We start from the raw sequence: 20,166 nt of genomic DNA on the forward strand, positions 1-20,166 counted from the left end.
TTGCCTCATTAACGTAACAAAAAAACACCTTTATCCGCTCCACACTTAGGAAATCCTAAGGGTCTGGGGGCTGTGAGCCAAGAACCATGGACGGAGACCAGATATATTTCTTATTGTAAGTTACAATATCACAGTGTCTTAAAGAACCTCAGCCCTATTCCCTTCTCAGTCTCCCTACGCACTACCCAGCCAAAAGCTTAGGACAGGAAGAACGAAAAAGGGGTGCTGGTACCTGGAACACAAGGCCTTCCCACTGCAATGGATTCTTCTTTTATCAAGTGTTTTCCATAAAATTAAAATCTCTGATAAACTGGAAAGTAATCTGCATTTGGTCTTTGTTATTGTAAAGTCCACTACAATCAATTATTAAAGCATCTAGATTTACCCATCCTACATCTCCCCCAATGTCATCAGTAATAATTATCTCAAGTTACAAGAAATCACGAATCCGACCGAAGAAGCTGGAAGTTCTTATAATGCAACGAATGTTCAGAATTTTTGCTTTACATGGAGCATGCTCTAGCCTTTGCAGGAGCTCTGTGGTCTTGCTGTAGTCTGAGTGTCCCCTCTAAGGACACACGTGTTGCTGAGCTCTGCCCCTCTGAAACTGCAGGGAGAGGCACTCACCCCGCGTAAGGCTGCTGGGCCAGGCCCAGCCTCTGCCCCACTGAAATAGCCACCCCTGGGGGCCTGGGTGAGAAGCCACAGGGATGGCTGAGAACTTCTGTTTCTTTAAACAGAAAGGACCCTTAAGCAAAATGAGGAAATACTGTATGGCAGAAAATTATCCACTAAACTCCCTAAACCCAACAGAGGTAGTTCACACTCTGAAGAGCATGTTTATTTTAACTATTTAATAAAACCCTATATGGAGTAACCAATAATCTTGGCTATATAATGTTTCTGGTTAAACCTTCAATTTAGTTATATAAAGCAAACATTTTACAAAAGCCAGAACTGATAAGTACCAATATCAGTTTTCTGATAACAGTAAACTGACTGCTTACTTTGTAAAGCCTATATAGTCATGAAACTGGTGCTCATTAATGGACGTGCTTGAGAAGCCTGCGGGGGCAGAGGGTTTGCCGGGGGGTGTCACACGATCTGGTGAGTGAATCCATTATACCCCTGAGCACTCTCGACTAAATTGACTGAAGCCCTTTTGCTCAAAAGAACATTCTACTTGATAATAATTAAAATATATGAATATGCTTTACAGTCTTCCAGATTCAACAAAAAAATAAAAATAGTGAAGATGAAACATTTTAAACCCTGAGATGGGCATGCTCTGATAACAGTCAAAGCTGATGTCTGGGCCACGGTGGGAGGGGGGAAAATCTCTTTGAAAAAGAACTGGTCTCAAGTGACCAGTCCCCATTCAAGAAGAATCTGTACACTGAAACAAAGGCTTAACTATATCTAAGCCTTAAGAAATCCCAGAAGATATTATTGATTTAAAATAACCCTAAAGGTACCTGCTTTAGATAAGAATTATAATACAGTCAATAAGCTAATAGAAAATACCCAATATCAGAATATTAAACATCAGTGACACTGGTTCATGAAAAGTAAAGGAAACAATATTACACAAATTACTATTTTCTACCTGCCGCCAAAATATCATATAATAATCTTCCTTCTACTGGTGTAACAGTTTCTAATTCCATGTCCCTCAAAGTCCCATTAGAAAAAAAGAAAGTGCTACCCCCCACCAAAATAGTGTTCCCAAAACAACGAGTTTGCTGTCTGCACTCTCAAAGAGCGTGAGTTATTATGTCTTATACCACAATAAAGGGCACAAACCTTGAGGAGAAAGGCTCTATCCCAAAAGTATTTCCTAAAGAGCTTAATATCCGCCTCCAACAAATGCTCGGCTGTGTGATTAAGCGTCAGGGTCAGTGTTTCTGATGAGTGAATATACCGCAGGGAGGCATCTTCGCTGAGCTGCACTCGGGAGAAACCTGGGGAACGTCTGCCCTGGAAGCTGAAACATCACAAATCAAAACCCACGGTCCCAATACCCTTCATTGTCCCTGATATTACAAACCCAACTGGCAAAACAAGCCACAAAAGCTACCTACTGAAGATAGGTACATAAGATCATGTAAATAGATCCTAATAAAGTCATCTTTGTTTTTCCACCTAGAGAAGACGTCAAATGAAAAGCTGTTCACATATATTATATACTATAAAGATTTACATAATTAATGCAACAGTACTGACTCTTAAACATAGCATTTTACCTCATTCTCCCTTTAACCTGAAAAGATGCCTCTGGCCTTAATGGCTACCACATGTAGTACCACAAATTAGCTGGCAGCAGACAGTTTATTAGGCGATTACAGTGGAAAACAGATATGATCTCCAGAGAGCATGCTGAGGTTTGGATGTTACAAACAAGCGAGATATTCACAACACACTGGTCTACTGCTGTAAATCATTTCCTCATGCAAATTAAAACCTGCATAAATTTGATCGTGTTGCATTCTTGAATTCATTCATAAACAAAGGAACAATATTCCCAAACTAAATTCCTGAATATTGGCTTATTTTCCATTCTGTTGTGGTTAAGAACAACTGCACGTTTATTAGCTCTATGTAGGCTTCATGGTTAATGTCATAATATTCTGGATGGCCTATAGGTCATGTAGTAGCAATGGTAAAGAGGCCTCGGGAGGGAGACGCTAGTGCTCCCAGGTTACAGCCTGCCTCAGCATGTTGTCACAGCCCCCAGACGCTCCCAGATTCTTCAGTTCACAGAACTAGCTCTATGTCTCTTTTCTCTTCTTCCATTACCTCATTTTGTTAATCAGCATTTGTATATTTGCAAAATTATAGTATAGCTCCCACCACAAAAATGCTACCTGTGTCACATGGAGTGACGAAAGAGATCCATTAAGAGCACCTGTACTCTAAGATTTGCGGCATCTCCCCAAACTCTTGACACAATTATTTGCAAGGACTTCAGAATCTTCTAGAAAAAAACACCCCATGCCAACTACAAGCCACTGAAGTGAATGACTCAGGCTGAGCAATAAGATTTTTGTAATTAATTTAGAAAATGGAAGCTCCATCACATAATCAAAATTTAGCTTACAGTCTACTTCTGATCCCATCCATGAATGGATTTATTAGATGTGTAAACATTTTTTATTTTCATTTTATTGGAGTATAGTTGATTTACAATGTTGTGTTAGATTCAGGTGTACAGCAAAGTGATTCAGTTATACATATACATATACTCATTCTTTTTTAGATTTTTTTCTCTTAAAGGTTATCAAAGAATACTGAATAGAGTTCCCTGTGCTACACAGTAGGTCCTTGTTGGTAATCTATCTTATATACAGTAGTGTGTGTATGTTCATCCCAAGCTCCTGATTTATCCCTCCCTCCAATGTTTCCCCTTTGGTAACCATAAGTTTCTTTTCCATATCTGTAAGTCTGTTTCTGCTTTGTAAATATGTTCATTTGTATCATTTCTTAAATTAGATTCTACATATGAGTGATATCACATGATGCTTGTCTTTCTCTGTTTGACTTACTTCACTTAGTATGATAATCTCTAGGTCCATCCATGTGGCTGCAAATGGTATTATTTCATTCTTTTTTATGGCTGAGTAATATTCCATTGTATATATATACCACATCTTCTTTATCCATTCCTCTGCTGATGGACATTTAGGTTGCTTCTATGTCTTGGCTATTGTAAATAGTGATGCTATGAACATTTAGGTGTGTGTATCTTTTCGGATTATGGTTTTCTCTGGATATATGCCAGGAGTGGGATTGCTGGATTACGCAGTAACTCTGTTTTTAGTTTTTTAAGGAACCTCCATACTGTTCTCCCTAGTGGCTGCACCAATTTACATTCCCACCAACAGTGTAGGACGGTTCCCTTTTCTCCACACCCTCTCCAGCATTTATTGTTTGTGGACTTTTTGGCCATTCTGACTGGTAAGAGATGATACCTCATCGTAGTTTTGATTTGCATTTCTCTGGTAATTAGTGATGTTGAGCTTTTTGGACATCTGTGTGTCTTCTTTGGAGAAATGTCTATTTAGATCTTCTGCCCATTTTTTGATTAGGTTGTTTGGGGCTTTTTTGACATAGAGGATGTGTAAACTTTAAAAACACATGTCATCTTCTGGTCTTGGACACAACAGAAAGATACAAAGCTACCAAAGATGAAGTGAGGCTCCGGGTCCTCAATGTAACCCTGAACTATCCACAATGACAGAGTCAGAGGAAGTGGTCCTGCCTTGCCCTTTTTAGCTAAAGAAAGTGGGGTCACGGTAGAGCAAAGATAAAGGCAATTCCATTGGGATGGGCTCTTTCCTTAGTTGGCGGTCACTTGACCAAGTAAGAACAAAAATAAACAGAAAGCTGTGACTTCAACATGCACTTAGGTAGTATATGACCGTAAATTAATTACATTGAGTTCCATGGGACAAATGAAACATACCAGTCCATTAAGACACACCATGTAATAACACTGATAATATTTAATATTTATGTAGTAATTTATCATTTTCATTGTAGTTTCCCACTTATTTTTTACCACATGTTAAGTCAAGGAAACCACTGTATAGGATATAATGACCAATCTGAACCACTCTAAGTAACAAACATTAAAAATGTTGGTATCATCCTCAACATAGAGAACTTTACAGTTGACAAATTATTTCATTTCCATTATCTCTAGATCCTAATAACCAGCCCATTGGCTACATAGTATCTTGGGGTTTGTTTGTTATTCATTGATTCAACAAAAACTTATATTCTTTCAATGAATGTATATGCTGAACACAGTGGGTAAAACAAATAGTTTCAGTCCTCAAATGATTTAGGATGGAGACATATATGAAATAAATGATGACTATATATATAAAATTATAAATTATGATTTATATTATAAATGAATCATAATTTTAATCACTATTAATACTGTAAATTAATCATAATTGTAAAAGACCATAACATAGAAGGCCTCTCTGATGAAGTGACATTTAAGCAAAAACCTGAAAGGTAAGTAGGGGTTAGGCTAGTGTTTCCCAATTTTTCTTCTTCTTACAGCCAGCCCCCCAACCATGGAGCCTTTTAAGACATTTTTCCTGACTCCCTCTCCCCCACGAAATGTGAATACCAAATATATGTGTATATCTGTTTATGTACGATATGTGTATCTGTACTTTATACATGGGAACTAACGGTAAAATATAAACCAATGTTAGCTCGTGGTTTGGTTAATTTTTCCATAATGCTTGGAAGACTTCAGAGAAACAGACTGAGAGAGAATCTATCAGGTATCCAAACTCACTTTGTGATGTCTTCAAACAGCTTGGAGCATCCACCATGTAAAGCTAAGTCTAATGGCGTGGCACCCTCCTCGTTGGGTAAAGCCAAGGCCTGGACTCCTCCAGGGAGACACAGGAGGAACTGGGAAAGCTTAGCAAGGCCCCATCTCACAGCCAGATGCAGGAGAGACTCTCTATGTAGAGAAACTGAAAAGAGAAACATGTAATATTAGTTCTTTCATTTAAAAAGTTTGTCTTATATATTTTATCAAAGAGATTGTCAAAGTAAGAATAGTAAGAGTAAACATGTCAGAGCTGGAAGGAACCATCAGAAGCATCTAATCCAGAAACTTCACTTTACAGATGTGGAGAGGTCAAGGGATTTGTGCAAGGTCAGGGAGGTGCTGGAGCCAGCTTCGCTCATCACCGGTACAATGTTGTTCTGTGCACTATGGTGCACGTTCACATCACCTCTCACTCACATTCAGTGAGGTCATCCATGGAAAACAAGTGCTAGGAGCACACCATCCTTTGGAAACAGACATCGTCAATTTCCAAGGTGTCCTCTAAGGAGATGCTGTTACCCTAGCAGGACAGGCTACTAGAGGCCAAGGATGTCAAGGAGCCTCCATTTCCACTTTTTGTCCTCAGAGGTGCTCCTCTCCAGTCAGCAGCTGGGGCAGAAATGGACTCTGAGTCCACGGTCTCTCTCAAACTTTGTGGAGGTACTCCTACCCGTTTATTAGGGCTTTGGGATTATTTCAGGGTTGCCAAAGCCACACACACCAGTGCTCTGCTTCAAAAATTCAGCCTGTGCCTCTTCACATCCCCCTTGATAAAGGGGTTCCTGCTTGGTTTGTGTCTGGGTTTTGCTGTTGGTGTTTGCCGCTGTGTCTTATGGTTGTTTCTGGACTGTATCTTCTTACAGGCTGAGGGCATCCTGGAAGTTTTTTGTTCCTAACACCTAGCATGGTACATGGCAAACTAAAGTCACTCGGTATTTATTGAGTTGAATGGCAACTGACTACTAAAATCTCAATTATTTGTGTATGTTTAAATCGTCTAATTTGTATAGAGTTTGTCCTCCTGTATTTCTCCTACAAGGACTCAGTGCCTGGAACACAGCTGGCCCATGATCAACATTACATTGGAAACATGTAAAAGAATACATTTGCTTACATTTGAAAAAGCTAGGCCCATGAACTCCATCGACATCAAGACACACCTTAAAACAAACCTAGTCTTAACAACTGAACATGAAAATCCTAACACTCAAGATCTGTCAGAATAAGTACTCAGTAAGAATCTGAGTTATACATACCCTCCAGTTAAGTAATGTTATTGACTGTTTGTAATCCGAAAGAGACCACAGGATGCTGCACCACACTGGAGTAGAAGGCCCAAACAGGGTAGGACCTCATCTTTTATCCTAGCACAGTGCCTGGCATGTGTATGTGCTCTATAAATATTTGCTTGTTGAATGAATAAATGACCAATGGCTCTTTCCCTGATGACCACCCATGACAGTTAGCTTTTAATACATGGCTACAGCTGCTACTTGGAGTGTCTATCATTCTTAGTTCGACCTCTGATACCTCCCGAGAAAAATCTGTGAACACAAAGTACATACTCCCACACAGCTTGGACATTGAAGACAAAAACTACCTACTTCGCCACCCAGCTTACCGTCTACACTAATATGATTTTGCTATTCCGTCGTCTTCATTAGCATAACTTCACCAGTCCAGGAGACTCTTGCCTAGGCAAAGATTGACTATTTGTCAGAGGAACTTCCTTCAAGGCCCATCAACTCTTTAGCAGGAAGCATTGACAGTTTAAGCTGCAAAACCAATCTTTAACTACTATATCATGATCCTTATTAAACCTAATCAAAATCCCTTCCCTGACACCCCCTTGCCATCACTCCTCCCCTGCATCCAAAGACCCTCATTAAACCAAACTTCGAGTTCTCAACAAATCTCAACCTTGCCTTCCCCCTTCAAGATCCTGCTAAGGCTCAGGGCTTCCCTGGTGGCGCAGTGGTTGAGAGTCCGCCTGCCGATGCAGGGGACACGGGTTTGTGCCCCGGTCCGGGAAGATCCCACATGCCGCGGAGCGGCTGTGCCCGTGAGCCATGGCCACTGAGCCTGCGCGTCCGGAGCCTGTGCTCCGCAACGGGAGAGGCCACAACAGTGAGAGGCCCGCGTACCGCAAAAAAAAAAAAAAAGATTCTGCTAAGGCTCAATGGAGGCAGAGTTCTCCCTTATCAAGGCCAGCAATAAACTCAGCTTTGTCTTACCAGCAGGTTGTGATGATGATGTGTGTGGAGCCAGGATCCAACAAAACTCTAGTCTGAAACAATCAGAAGGAAGTGCTCCGCAGCACACGGATGCAAAAGAAAACTGCTTGGCTTACATTTTTAGTTGGTTTATACTATTTCTATATCTAGATCAATGAGCTTAAAGCATCATATTTCAAATATGTAAATGCCACAGACTTCACTGTGTATTTGCTCCATCATCCATCTGTGTGACACAGCACAGACTCCCCTCAGTAAAATGACATCTGAAATGCCAAAACATCTGAAAACAGACAAAGCAGTGCACCCCACCAGACATGTTTAATATACTTGCTATCTTCTAAAGGCTATTAAAGAACTTATCTTTAATTATTTTATCCTTTAAGTCTTTGATCTTTAAACTCACTTAATTAGAAAGTAAGGTTTTTACTCTTAACAGATTCCCAGCAAGGCATGTTTGGTAACATTTACACTCTTTTTCCTCCTTAAGTAATAATCGTGAAGAGACTTGTTAGGATCACGTAACAACATACACACACACACACACACACACACACACACACACACACACGAGTACACTGCCCAATGTACCAGTCAGCATGAGGCATGAGGTTGTAACCAGTCACATGAGGATGGAATTTCTAAGTCACGGATCTCAGTCTGAACCTAGGGAGAAATGCCCATGGTTATACGAGATACAATTTTTTTCCAAGAAAAATACGACCAAAAGGGAACATCTAAACCAGCGGTCCCCAACCTTTTTGTCACCAGGGACCAGTTTCGTGGAAGACAATTTTTCCACAGACGGGGTAGGGGGAGGATGGTTCAGGGGTAATGCGAGTGATGGGAAGCAATGGGGAGCGGCAGATGAAGCTTTGCTCGCTCGCCCACCGCTCACCTCCTGCTGTGCGGCCCGGTTCCTAAACCTTTTGGGTTCCCTTTTAAAATCATACCACTGATAAAGGCAGTATGGTGTCAACCGTTTAAATGGTACTCCCTATAGTGCCTGGAGCAAGACCCTAAATACCCTCCAACCTGGGCTGTAGTTCACTGTACCCAACCTGATTCCTGCACCAGCAGAGCTTCCCAGGCCTGTTTGCTAGCCCAGCTCTCTGTTCTCTCCTTTCTGGCTCCATCCTCATATCCTGTTCAATGGGAGAGGACAGCAAACATGTGGGGCTGAGTGCGCACTGCTGCCCCTCTCCGTCCCTCCAAATCCAGGGAAGAGAAGATCTTCTGATGTTTGAAGAAACAAAAGGCTGCCCAAAATGTGTTAAGAAAGAGTTTTATCACTCACTATAGAAGTTCAGAGCCTAGAATCAGGCAAACAGCTTGAAATAGGAAACATCACGACATATATAAATAATTCTGCTTGCTATAGAGTTTCAGATTCTTAACAGGAGTCAGGAAAACAAGCTGTGGAAAGGGGTTCTACAATTTGGTAGACATGGGGGTGTTTAATTAAAATGAACGGGTTTTTTTTTACCAAATAAATTTGTCTCTTCCTGTTTATTTGGTACCAGGAGTTATTTGAACTAATGTAACTAAAGCAGAATTACTAATAATTGCTCTAATGCAAACCATTAAAAGGTGTGACCTGTACCATCCTGGCAGCAAGATCACCCAGACACAAAAAGGAACAGCAGGCTGTGACGTTCAATCAACACACCCATCACGGCATAAAGTGGGGCTCATCTGCCCCCGTGACAGGGAGGGAGGCTCAAAGCCCACGCCTCTCACTCTGCCACACCTCAGTTTCTCTGCCTGGAAAATGAGGCTGTCACGTCAAAGACCCAAGGTCCTAGGAATACTCATCCTTGCCTTGACTCTTTGGGGATCAAAGATCCGTGACATACAGCACAGACCGAGAGCCCTTCCGGAGCACCTGAGGTGCAAGAGCAGAGGTGGCCAGTTTGGTTGTTACTGAAGGAGCTGATTTTATGTACTGTTCAGTCCAAACTTGGGACCATTATCACACCTACACAAGGTCTGACTGTGCCTTTAAGGTAGCAGGAAATTCAGGATGGAAGATTGAAAAATAAATTATCAGGGCCTCAGGAACTCACATGCACTGCTAGAGGAAATGTAAATTGACACACCCACTTTGGAAAACATTGTGCTATAATCTAATAAATTTGAAGAAACGGATGTCTTATGGCTGAGCAATTCCACTCCTACATACAAGCCCCAGTGAGGACAATGCTTTGTATGCACCTGGAAGCATGCATAAAAATGTAAGATGGTCAAAAATAGAAGTGATCTTAATCACTTGATTAATCACTTAATCAACAATAGAATAAGTTGCAGTATAATCATACACAAGTATTCTAACAATAAAAACGAATTACAGACCAATATAGAAGAAACCAAGAAATATAATGTCGAGGGGGAAAAGTCACAAAAGAATACACAGAATATGTTTTAATTAATATGAAGTTTTTAAAAAGTGAAAACAAGCCATATTATATACGAATACATGGGTAGTAAAACTATAAGGAAAAACCAGGTGACGGTTACTCTGAAAGTCAGCATAATAACTCCAAGGGGAAAGAGTTGAATGTGGCTGGGAAAGAATGAGGGGTGTTGGTACTTCTGGGGTCCAATGATGTCTGTATGTTTCTCTCTCTCTTCCCATTCACCCCCACATAGTTGTGTTCAAGACCCTCCTCAGAACAATTAAAATTATAGGGAAGGGCCCAAGCATCAGTCTTTTTTTTAAATATGTATTGATTTACTTATTTATTTATTTATTTTTGGCTGCTTTGGGCCTTAGTTGCAGCACACAGGATCTTTCGTTGTGGTGCACGGGCTTCTCTCTAGTTGTGGCATGCAGGCTCCAGAGCACGTGGGCTCTGCAGTTGCGGCACGTGGGCCCTCTGGTTGTGGCGTGTGGGCTCAGTAGCCCTGTGGCATGTGGGATCTTAGTTTCCCGACCAGGGATCGAACCCGCATCCCCTGCATTGGAAGGCAGATTCTTAACCACTGGACCTCCAGGGAAGTCCGCCCCCCCACAAGCATCCATCTTTTCTAAAGATTCCAAAGTGATTCTAAGTAAAAGCCAGGGTTGAGATCTGCTACTTTAAACATCTGGTTAACAAAATCCACATCTATGCCTCCTTTTTATACCACTGTATTCCCAATAATCTCTTAAGATTTTATTAGCTAACAAATTTCACCAACGAATAAGACCAAAAAAACTTTGTGATTTTTACAAGTTATTTTTAATCTACATCACTTGCTGCCAAGCCAAGATATGGTCTTAAACATTTAGCAAAATACTAAAACTGATGGGGACAATAATCTAGATGCAAATGTTATTTTTAAACGAGTTAATTCAGAAGTCCTTCTACTTCGTAGGGTTTACTAATGTTTCATAACTCCTGAGTAGAGCCACTTAAATGTATTCAACCCTGTAAGCTTATGAACAAAATATATTTTTAATGCATTTTTTTAATGAATTAAAAAAATAAATCCTATCAATTAAAATAAGTTCTCCTCTGGTTTCCGAAGCCACATATATATTCCTAGAGGTGTTGATTTGTGCATCTAAGTCATTGAGCAGACAAACATTGAGTCAAACTACTACCATATGCCAGGCCCCTTGGACACAAAGGGGGAAGCACATGGCCAGCCCACTTTAGTTTGCAATAAAATAAGTATCTTGCCCATGAAATCCTGTCTGGTAAACTACAGCTCTAGGCTTACACAAAGAGTGTGAACAGAAATAAACTATCTGACCTACAAGGAAACTGCTCTACAGGTTAATCAACCTACATCACGCATCATGATTTGAAAGTTTACAGATGTTTATAAAATACAAAAATGATGAGCAGAAAGAGAATGAAAAAAATATTAGCAAAAATTTACATGGAGAGTGGAAGAGAGTACTTGGCATGAGCATCACACACAATCTCTGATATTTTTCAGGACTCTTAATGAGAATGGGAGGAGAAGTTGTATATTATGGCATCTTCCCTTTGGGTAGCTCTGAACGGGGCTTTGGTGTGTGTATAAACAAATCAGCCTTCCATACGGAAGATCGGAGGTTGGTGAGTCTAGGATAGTAACTGCAAATATAAACACACTCATAGGAAAGATATGGAAACAGGACGTCCCATGGAGCACAATAGCAACGTGGCAGGCATGGTGGGATCATATAGCCAAAAGACAGAAGAGGACTGAAAAAGCATAATGGCAGGTTTTAGCTTCCCGAAGTGTCTGCTCTGCGTCAGACACATTTGAGACACTCAGATTACAGCAACTCCTGACTGAAAATCTGGGAAAACACAACCACACAATCATTCCAGAAAATTCACATTCTGATATACACTACTGGAATGCACTTCATGGATTCTGTACCTCATATAGGTTGGTTATACTTACCTTGTGGAACTAGTACTAAATCAGCTGAAACACTAAAAAGTCCGTATCAGAATTCAAAGACGGTAATACAATTTCTGGCTTTCACAATCTGGGGACATTTCCAGAATGACTTATACAACGTGGACAACAACACAAGATATTAAGAAGCCAGACACAACACTGTGTAGTGCAATGGGAGCAGATTAAATAGCTGAAAGATCTGGAGTTGAACACTTACAGGGACGTAGCTTTGGAAAGACCACTGAATTCTCAAGTTTTAAGTTGCTTGATCTGTAAAAGGAAAGGAGGGACTTCCCTGATGGTGCAGTGGTTAAGAATCCACCTGCCAATGCAGGGGACACGGGTTTGAGCCGTGGTCCAGGAAGACCCCACGTGCCGCAGAGCAACTAAGCCAGTGCGCCACAACTACTGAGCCTGCGCTCTAGAGCCCATGAGCCACAACTCCTGAGCCCACGTGTCACAACTGCTGAAGCCAGCGCACCTAGAGCCCGTGCTCTGCAACAAGAAAATCCACTGCAATGAGAAGACCACGCACCGCAACAAAGGTTAGCCCTTGCTCGCCACAACTAGAGAAAGCCCACATGCAGCAACGGAGACCCAACGCAGACAAAAATAAATAAATAGATAGATAGATAAATAAATAAATAAATTGAAAAAAAGGAAAGGAGTATCTGCTCAGCCTAGTATCCAAGATTGTCAGCAGGCTATAACGAAAATAACATATGGGACAGGGGTCTCAAGAACTAAGACAGGCTGTATGGCGGGACTTAGCCAGTCATACATATTTGTCTGATTTTTTTAATACAAAAATATAATAAAGAGTCACTACATATATCTATGTATATTTGCAAGCAGTTTTCCTCTGGTTATAATTTAAAATCATAATTTAAGGGAACTAGTTATGTGATTAAGAGGCACTATAATTGCATCAATGAAAGACACCAGGGTTTCCCTGGTGGCGCAGTGGTTAAGAATCCGCCTGCCAATACAGGGGACACGGGTTCGAGCCCTGGTCCGGGAAGATCCCACATGCCGCGGAGCAGCTGGGCCCGTGAGCCATGGCCACTGAGCCTGCGCGTCCTGAGCCTGTGCTCCGCAACAGGAGAGGCCACAGCAGTGAGAGGCCCGCGTACCGCAAAAAAAAAAAAAAAAAAAAAAAAATAGGATAGCGGTAAACTTGGGGATTCTGAGGCTAGGCAGGATGAAGTTATGAGTCTCAACTGCCCCATTTACTGCCCGCCCCCTTTGCCAGGCCTCTCCCACCCATTTTCAACCATCAGCCTTTTAACCTCCAAGCATTTGGTAGTTTTGAAACCAGTATTTTATTTAATTTTTAAATAAAGTAGTACAAGGACAGCTGCCAGCATTCAAATCCTATTGAAGAAATCTACGAAAACAGCAAAATGTTAAACTTTTTTACTCAAGTATTAAGAGAATCCTCGGCTACAGTCATTTTCAAATTCAATTTTAGTCTCCTGTGTGCAAACCAAAACTGCCCTGTACATTTGAAGGGTTCCCAGAGGAGAACAGCCAGGGATGGAACACTGCCACCCAGAGGTAAATTTCAAAACCTTCCACTTGCTTGAATCTGTTGGGAAGCACATTAGGGATGGGTGTTTGAAAATAAAAGCTTCCATTTACATTTTTTTTTTCCTTGAAAATTTTGAGAGAGGGAGAAAATAACCTGAAATAACCTGAAAATAACCTGAATATAACCCTATCCTCTATTTCTCAGTTGTGAGAGTGGACATGTAATTCTCTACTCCAGTCTCAGGGCCACTGGTGCCCTGTAGAAGGCTTAATTTTTAAGGAAAAGTTTAAGCTGCTTTTTCTTCTTTAAAATACAGTGCCTTAAACAGAGAAGGTGCTTAATAAGAGTTGACTGACTTAACTGCAGGATAAGTCCAAATGATTTGACACGGGGAAAAAAGTCCTTTTCCTTAAGAGGCCAATTCTGTGTTAAACTCTTTACTGCCAGAAAAACCTATTCCTTAAAAACGAAAAGCTAAAAAAAGAAACAGAAGATAGAGAAACCAGTTTTAGGTTAAGGATTTTAAAACTTCACAAATGATGCACATTTGTGTGCATGTGTGTGGCTAAGTATTATGAAACAATTTTACCCATTTACCATAGGACCTGTCTTAAAGAACATTCTCTCCACCACTAGCAGTCATCCAGTGGGTTACCTTAGCAACTGAAGGAATATAATACCAGCTTTAAATGTCAGAAAAGAAAGTGTGGAGATGTCTGTCCCACCAGATACTATCAGAAGTGCCAGAAAGCTAGAAAGTAATACTGAGTGTATACACAACTGCTTGAAAAATGTCAAGATTTCCAAGAAAAACATATATCCCAGACTTAGTCAATACCCATAATGCATTAATTTTAAAACTCCTCCAAAATTGTTTTAAAAACCTAGGAACTTGTATTTTGTAATAAATCTGTCCTTTATGGGTTTCCTACCCACTGGTAGGACATCAGCTGATGTTATCTCAAACTTTCGGTCCAGGACAAAGCTTTGGAGCAGAAAGACAAAGCTGACATTTCACATAGTCTGTGGGACAGCAAGCAAGTCTTCTAATCCAATGTACCATTCCCTGGCTAACAAGACATGGCACACAGGTGGGGACCAGCCAACAGGGCCTTGCTCTATTTCCTTTCGATTTCTAGAGCTGGCAGACTATATTCAAGGATAAAAACAACAGCCAAGCTCCATTTCAAGTGTTAAACAAACCCTGCCTCTTCCTGGTTACAGATCTCTTTCCTCTATTCAAGGAAAGATAAACAGATATTTCCCTCTGTCAAACGTTGCGGGCCCACACATTGCCTTCTCTCACTGCCTAGAAAGAAGGTGATGATTCCCGGTATGTGGCTTGAAGCAAAATGTAGATGTCACAGAAAACTGGCAGTTCCCACTGAGTCTCTCATAATGAACTGTTAATTCTCACTTAATGGCGTTTCCTGCAGATAAGCAATATTACCATTGCTCTTTAAACTCCTTAAGGGAACACTAAACTATTAGAACACATTTAACAGTTGCTGAATAACCCCCATTCTTATAAACTTTCTAAGTCCTTTTGGTCGACTGCATTTCTTTTCCTTTTCCCCCCATTAGTTGTAAAATAGAGAAAAACATTCTCCTTCAAAGGGAATTTATAAAGACCCTACTAGTAAAGCACAGCATCATGCTAACCACCCTTCTTCCTAGTAACAGCAGTCCTTATCCATCAAACCTATAGCCCCTGATGAGGTTTCTACTTCTCCTTTAAGTCACCACTCATTACACTGTGACTTGTTACTACAGATACTATTTGGACTTGCCCTTACAACATGTATTCTGCAACCAATGCACCATTTCTCTAATTTCTGGATTCAAGTTTAAATATGTTCTGGTTGCTATAACTCCACTGGTGTTACTTGCAAGGAAAGGAGCATACTCTTGATCTGATATTTGGAATTAATCATTAAAATAATACATTCTCTAAGTTGTTCTCGGTGGGTCCTACCCGTTCCATCCATTGCTTCTCTTTGAGGACAGTTCTCCAACCAACCATACAACCACAGAATGAGAAGCCAGTGCCCAAAATACACTGGCTGTGTATCCAAGACAGCCTTACAGAAAAGTTGCAAAAGCTCAGTTGGCTTACCCTAAATACTTTTTCCACTTATAAAACCAACTCTAAAGACAGGAATAAAGTTTAACTCTTTAAACTTGATAAAACAATCTAACAGATATTTTCTTTGCTTTATAAAAACTTTTAATGTATTTGCCCTACAGATTCAATTCATGGTGCCACCTTTCTTAAATGTTCTTACCACAAAAAAGAAATGGTAATTATGTAATGGTAAGGAGTTATTAATGCTATGGTGGTAGTCATTTGCAATATATAAATGCACCAAATCAACACACTGTACACCTTAAACATGCACAAATATGTTAATTATATCTCAATAAAGCTGCAAAACAGGTTGCTATGTTTTTATAATTGGTGTAATTAATGAAGAGTTCTATTTCTTCCACAACAAAGAACTTCTTTCTGCCTATTAAGGAGACCTTTGTACATACGAAGTACTTTTACCTAGAGACCTGCAGAAAAGTCCAAACTCATTTTTCACAACAGTAATTTACTTTGGCAGAAGATGTCTTGAATCTGCAAATTGTTGCTACATATTGGTTTGTAAGTGTAAATACATGCTGTGAGAGAGAGACTTTATATGACTTTTTTTTTAAGTAAAGGGGCTTTTTTCCCTCAAGTCAGAATGCATAATCAAGACAAGCTCTACCTAATTCCACAGGTTGGGAGAAGAGCTACTATGTTCAGAGGCAAGGCCATCAGTCCTCCGAGATGGCATTTGTAGTCCCTTTGGGATCTTTACTCAAATGGCAGCCTCCCCACTGGTGATGGCAAGTTTGGTGCTTGCCAGCCACATCAGGCTTCTGGACACACAAGTGATTGGAAGTCATTTGATTGAGCAGGAAGGGAAGACTTTAACTCAAGTTATCTGAGCACCAACAGAATAAAAAAAGAGTATATTTTATGCCAGTTAACCTAATTGTCAAAATTATGCCCATCTCTGAGAAAAGAGTTCTGTCCAAAAAACAAACAAGCAAAAAATTCAGAACAAAAAAGTTAACCATGAAATTTTATGGGATAGTATATTACTACTTAAAGTTTTACTGTAAGTGTGAGGCAGCTCAGAAGCTTTTATCATAAAAGCTATTTCACAGAAAGAATGGGTTTAATTTTATGAAACAGAAATCCAATTTTATTTATGGCACAAAATTAAATAAAACACAGGATATTTCCTTCCCTAGGAGAGTAACTTGGTTGCACTGTGAGTAATGATGGGTAAGATGCAGGGCCAAGGAAAGGCTCTGCTTTTCTTCATAAGACACAATACTCTGCTCAGATTCTGGCCCTTCTACGGGTTCTCAGGCCTTCCTGATAACTCTCAGTGTTTGAAAAGAAAGGAAAATAAGGGATTTATTATAAAATGCAAGGAAATACAGTAATGCTTCACGGTAAGGTTCCCATCAGACTCTTCCACGACCAAGTCATTACAGAAATCAATTTTACTCATTCTGTAACATCCTCTGTACCCCCCTAAAAAACATAGATAAATACAAAGAATTTTAAATAAATGTGAACAGTAAGGTTTTAAATAGTTTTTGGACAGGTCTTAGGAGAAATAACTACTAGGGAAAAAAACTTTTCCATTTACGATGCTCCTACCATTAACACATGACGAACTCCAGTGGGCCACACGCCACAGTTTATTTCTCACTTTGCTAATGTAATTTATCTGCCTCAAAGACAAGCAACACTAATAAAATATGTATGCTGAAAAAAAGATGCATTGAGCTCGTAAGAGATTCTAAACGGCTTAGGTTATAACTCTACTACATTGAGGGGGAAGGACCAGGATTGTGACATAGGAGACTCCTGAACTTCCCTCCTCCCATGGAAATGCCAAACGTACAGCTACACACAGAGCAACTCCCACGGAGAGAAATCCAGTCACTAGCTCAATGACTCCCACACATAGGACTGGATGAGAAAATACCCACACTCACATGGGTAGGAAAGGCTGAGACATACGCTTGCCATAAACCCCACCCCCAGCTCAGCGCCATACAATCAGGAGGGAACCTCCAACTCCCAACTTTTCCCTGAGGAATCAAGGGTTTTCACCATACATGTAGCACCCCAACTTTTAAGGCTCCCACCTGGGATGGGCCCCCAAAATGCCCAGCTCTGAAGGCCAACAGGACTTACACCCATGAATCCCACGGGACTAGAGCAAATAAAGCAGCAGCTCTAGATGGGCATAAAAGCAGGCACCTAGGCTGTCTCCCCAGGGCTCAGTGTTGACTAAGCAGGCAGACACACCCATCTCCCAGTCGTTCCCTGGAAGAGATTTGACTTCATACTTTATAAGCTGCTGCCCGAGCGTCCAGCATCTAAGTGGAATGCATCTAGGGGCTGGCTGTCATTCTCCCTGGACCCCAAGGAAGCCAGCTGGCAATCTCTCTGGAAGGAGCTGCTTTTATGGCTGTCACTCAAGAGACAGGTCCCAGATCCCCTGGCATTGACAGCCAATGGGGCTTGCATTCAGGAGTCCCACAGGACTGCGGTGGATAAAGAAGCAGTTGTTAATGGGTGTACACATAAGTACTTGCTGTAACCATCCCCCCAAGGTTCTGCACAGAGAAGCAAGCCAAAAACACCCATCTTCCAGTCTTTCCCTGGAAGGGATTTGACTGCATACTTTGCTAGCTTATGCCTTCTAATCAGCCTGCATCTAGGTGCTGACTGAGATCCTCCCCCTTAGGACACTGATGGGTCTTGGTACACCCTCTACTACTGGGAGCCACTACGAACAAAGACAGCAACTTGGACTAGCACAAAGATTTAAGAGGCAACCAGGAGCTTGGGCTGGGATGATTGACAAGGTTCATCTACACAAGACCAGTCTGTCAAGACTGGGAGAGGTGGCTGTTTGATCTGATGCACAGAAACCAAAACAGAGTCCAGGAAAATGAAGAAACATAATAAGTTCCAAACAAAAGAACAAGATAAATCTCCAGAAACTGATCTTAATGAAATGGAAATAAGTGATTTATCTGATAGAGTTCAAAATAACAAAGATGCTCACCGAGGTCAGGACAGCAACACATGAGCAAAGTGAGAATTTCAACAAAGAGACAGAAAATGTTAAAAAAGTACCAAACAGAAATCACAGAGCCAGAGAATACAACACCTGAAATGAAAAATTCAAAAGAAGAATTCAACAGCAAACTAGATCAAGTGGAAGAAAGGATCAGCAAACTAGAAGACAGGGGGATGGAACTGATCTAATCAGAGGACTGAAAAGAAAAAGGAGTGTTAACCCTGTCCCTGAACACTGATGTTGTAGAGAAGTTCTATTACAAGTCTAGGCTGCAAGCAATGTTACCTCAAGTACTACAAACTGTTCTTAGAGAAAGTCTAGAAATTTACTAGAAATTTCAAGGAATTGTTTGCAATACCAAGATTTTGTCCTTTGCCTGTAGCTTCAGTTGCCCAGACCAACTGTAATTTGTTTTCCACATATGTACATACAATCTACTCTCTATACACGGAAATCCATTCACATACACACATGAGAGTCAACTTTTACTGAGAACTCAGTATGTTCAGACATTGTTGTAGAAGCTTCACCATACACTAATTCAACCATTGCAACAAGCCAATGAGGTGGGTACTATTATGCCTCATTTTAGAAATTAAAACCATGGCATCAGAACAGAAATAATTTGCCCAGATGATCTCAGAGACAGGAAGAAACTGGGCAAGGATTTGGCATATAATCTTTTTTTTTAATATATAAATTTATTTATTTATTCATTTATTTTTGGCTGTGTTGGGTTTTCGTTTCTGTGCGCAGGCTTTCTCTAGTTGCGGCGAGCGGGGGCCACTCCTCATCACGGTGCGCGGGCTTCTCATTGTCGTGGCTTCTCTCGTTGCGGAGCACAGGCTCCAGACACGCAGGCTCAGTAGTTGTAACTCACGGGCTTAGCTGCTCCGCGGCATGTGGGATCCTCCCAGACCAGGGCTCGAACCCGTGTCCCCTGAATTGGCAGGCAGACTCCCAACCACTGCGCCACCAGGGAAGCCCAGCATATAATCTTAATGACTATTACACTAGAATTGCTTTCAAATAGAATACAATGTCTCACCATGTAAAGCAACTGCTCCAATTTTTCTCATGAAAATACATATATCTATATAATATATACTTATATATCTTGGTGACATAAATCTGTCTGTTATAAGGATATGGATAAACCAAAGGGTCATGATAGATGGAGGCTTGGAAAACAAGAACACATCTCCAAACATCAATGAAAATGGCAATAAGATAACCCTTGGCAATTTGGTGGTTAGCCCAGTTTTCTCCAAACTTATTTGATTATGCATCTCTGTCAGCAAAAATAATTGCACATATGCCCCAAACCCAGAAAATTGTATGCATATACTACTGTCAATGTACAGACTGAAGATTATGAAATCTTATTTCTAAATCTTAGGATAAAAAATAAATACAGCATGTGGATAACATGAATCCCACTTTGAAGGTTCTTAGTTTAGGCTGTTCATATGAAATTATGAAGTTCCATAACTTTCAACAATTTATCATTTTGCAGAG

The 20,166-nt window shown here is 40.7% G+C and overlaps 1 protein-coding gene across 1 annotated transcript in view; it reads right to left on the minus strand.

Moving 5' to 3' along the window:
• ARHGEF28 (Rho guanine nucleotide exchange factor 28) overlaps window positions 1-20,166 on the minus strand; it is a 307,797-nt gene that overhangs the window by 160,262 nt on the left and 127,369 nt on the right. The window contains 2 exon segments of the mRNA XM_060009321.1: window positions 1,804-1,984; window positions 5,318-5,501. Of these exon segments, the coding sequence (XP_059865304.1) occupies window positions 1,804-1,984; window positions 5,318-5,501 (365 nt within the window).

This window comes from Delphinus delphis, chromosome 3, assembly GCF_949987515.2.
Source record: "Delphinus delphis chromosome 3, mDelDel1.2, whole genome shotgun sequence".
Lineage (NCBI taxonomy): Eukaryota > Metazoa > Chordata > Mammalia > Artiodactyla > Delphinidae > Delphinus > Delphinus delphis.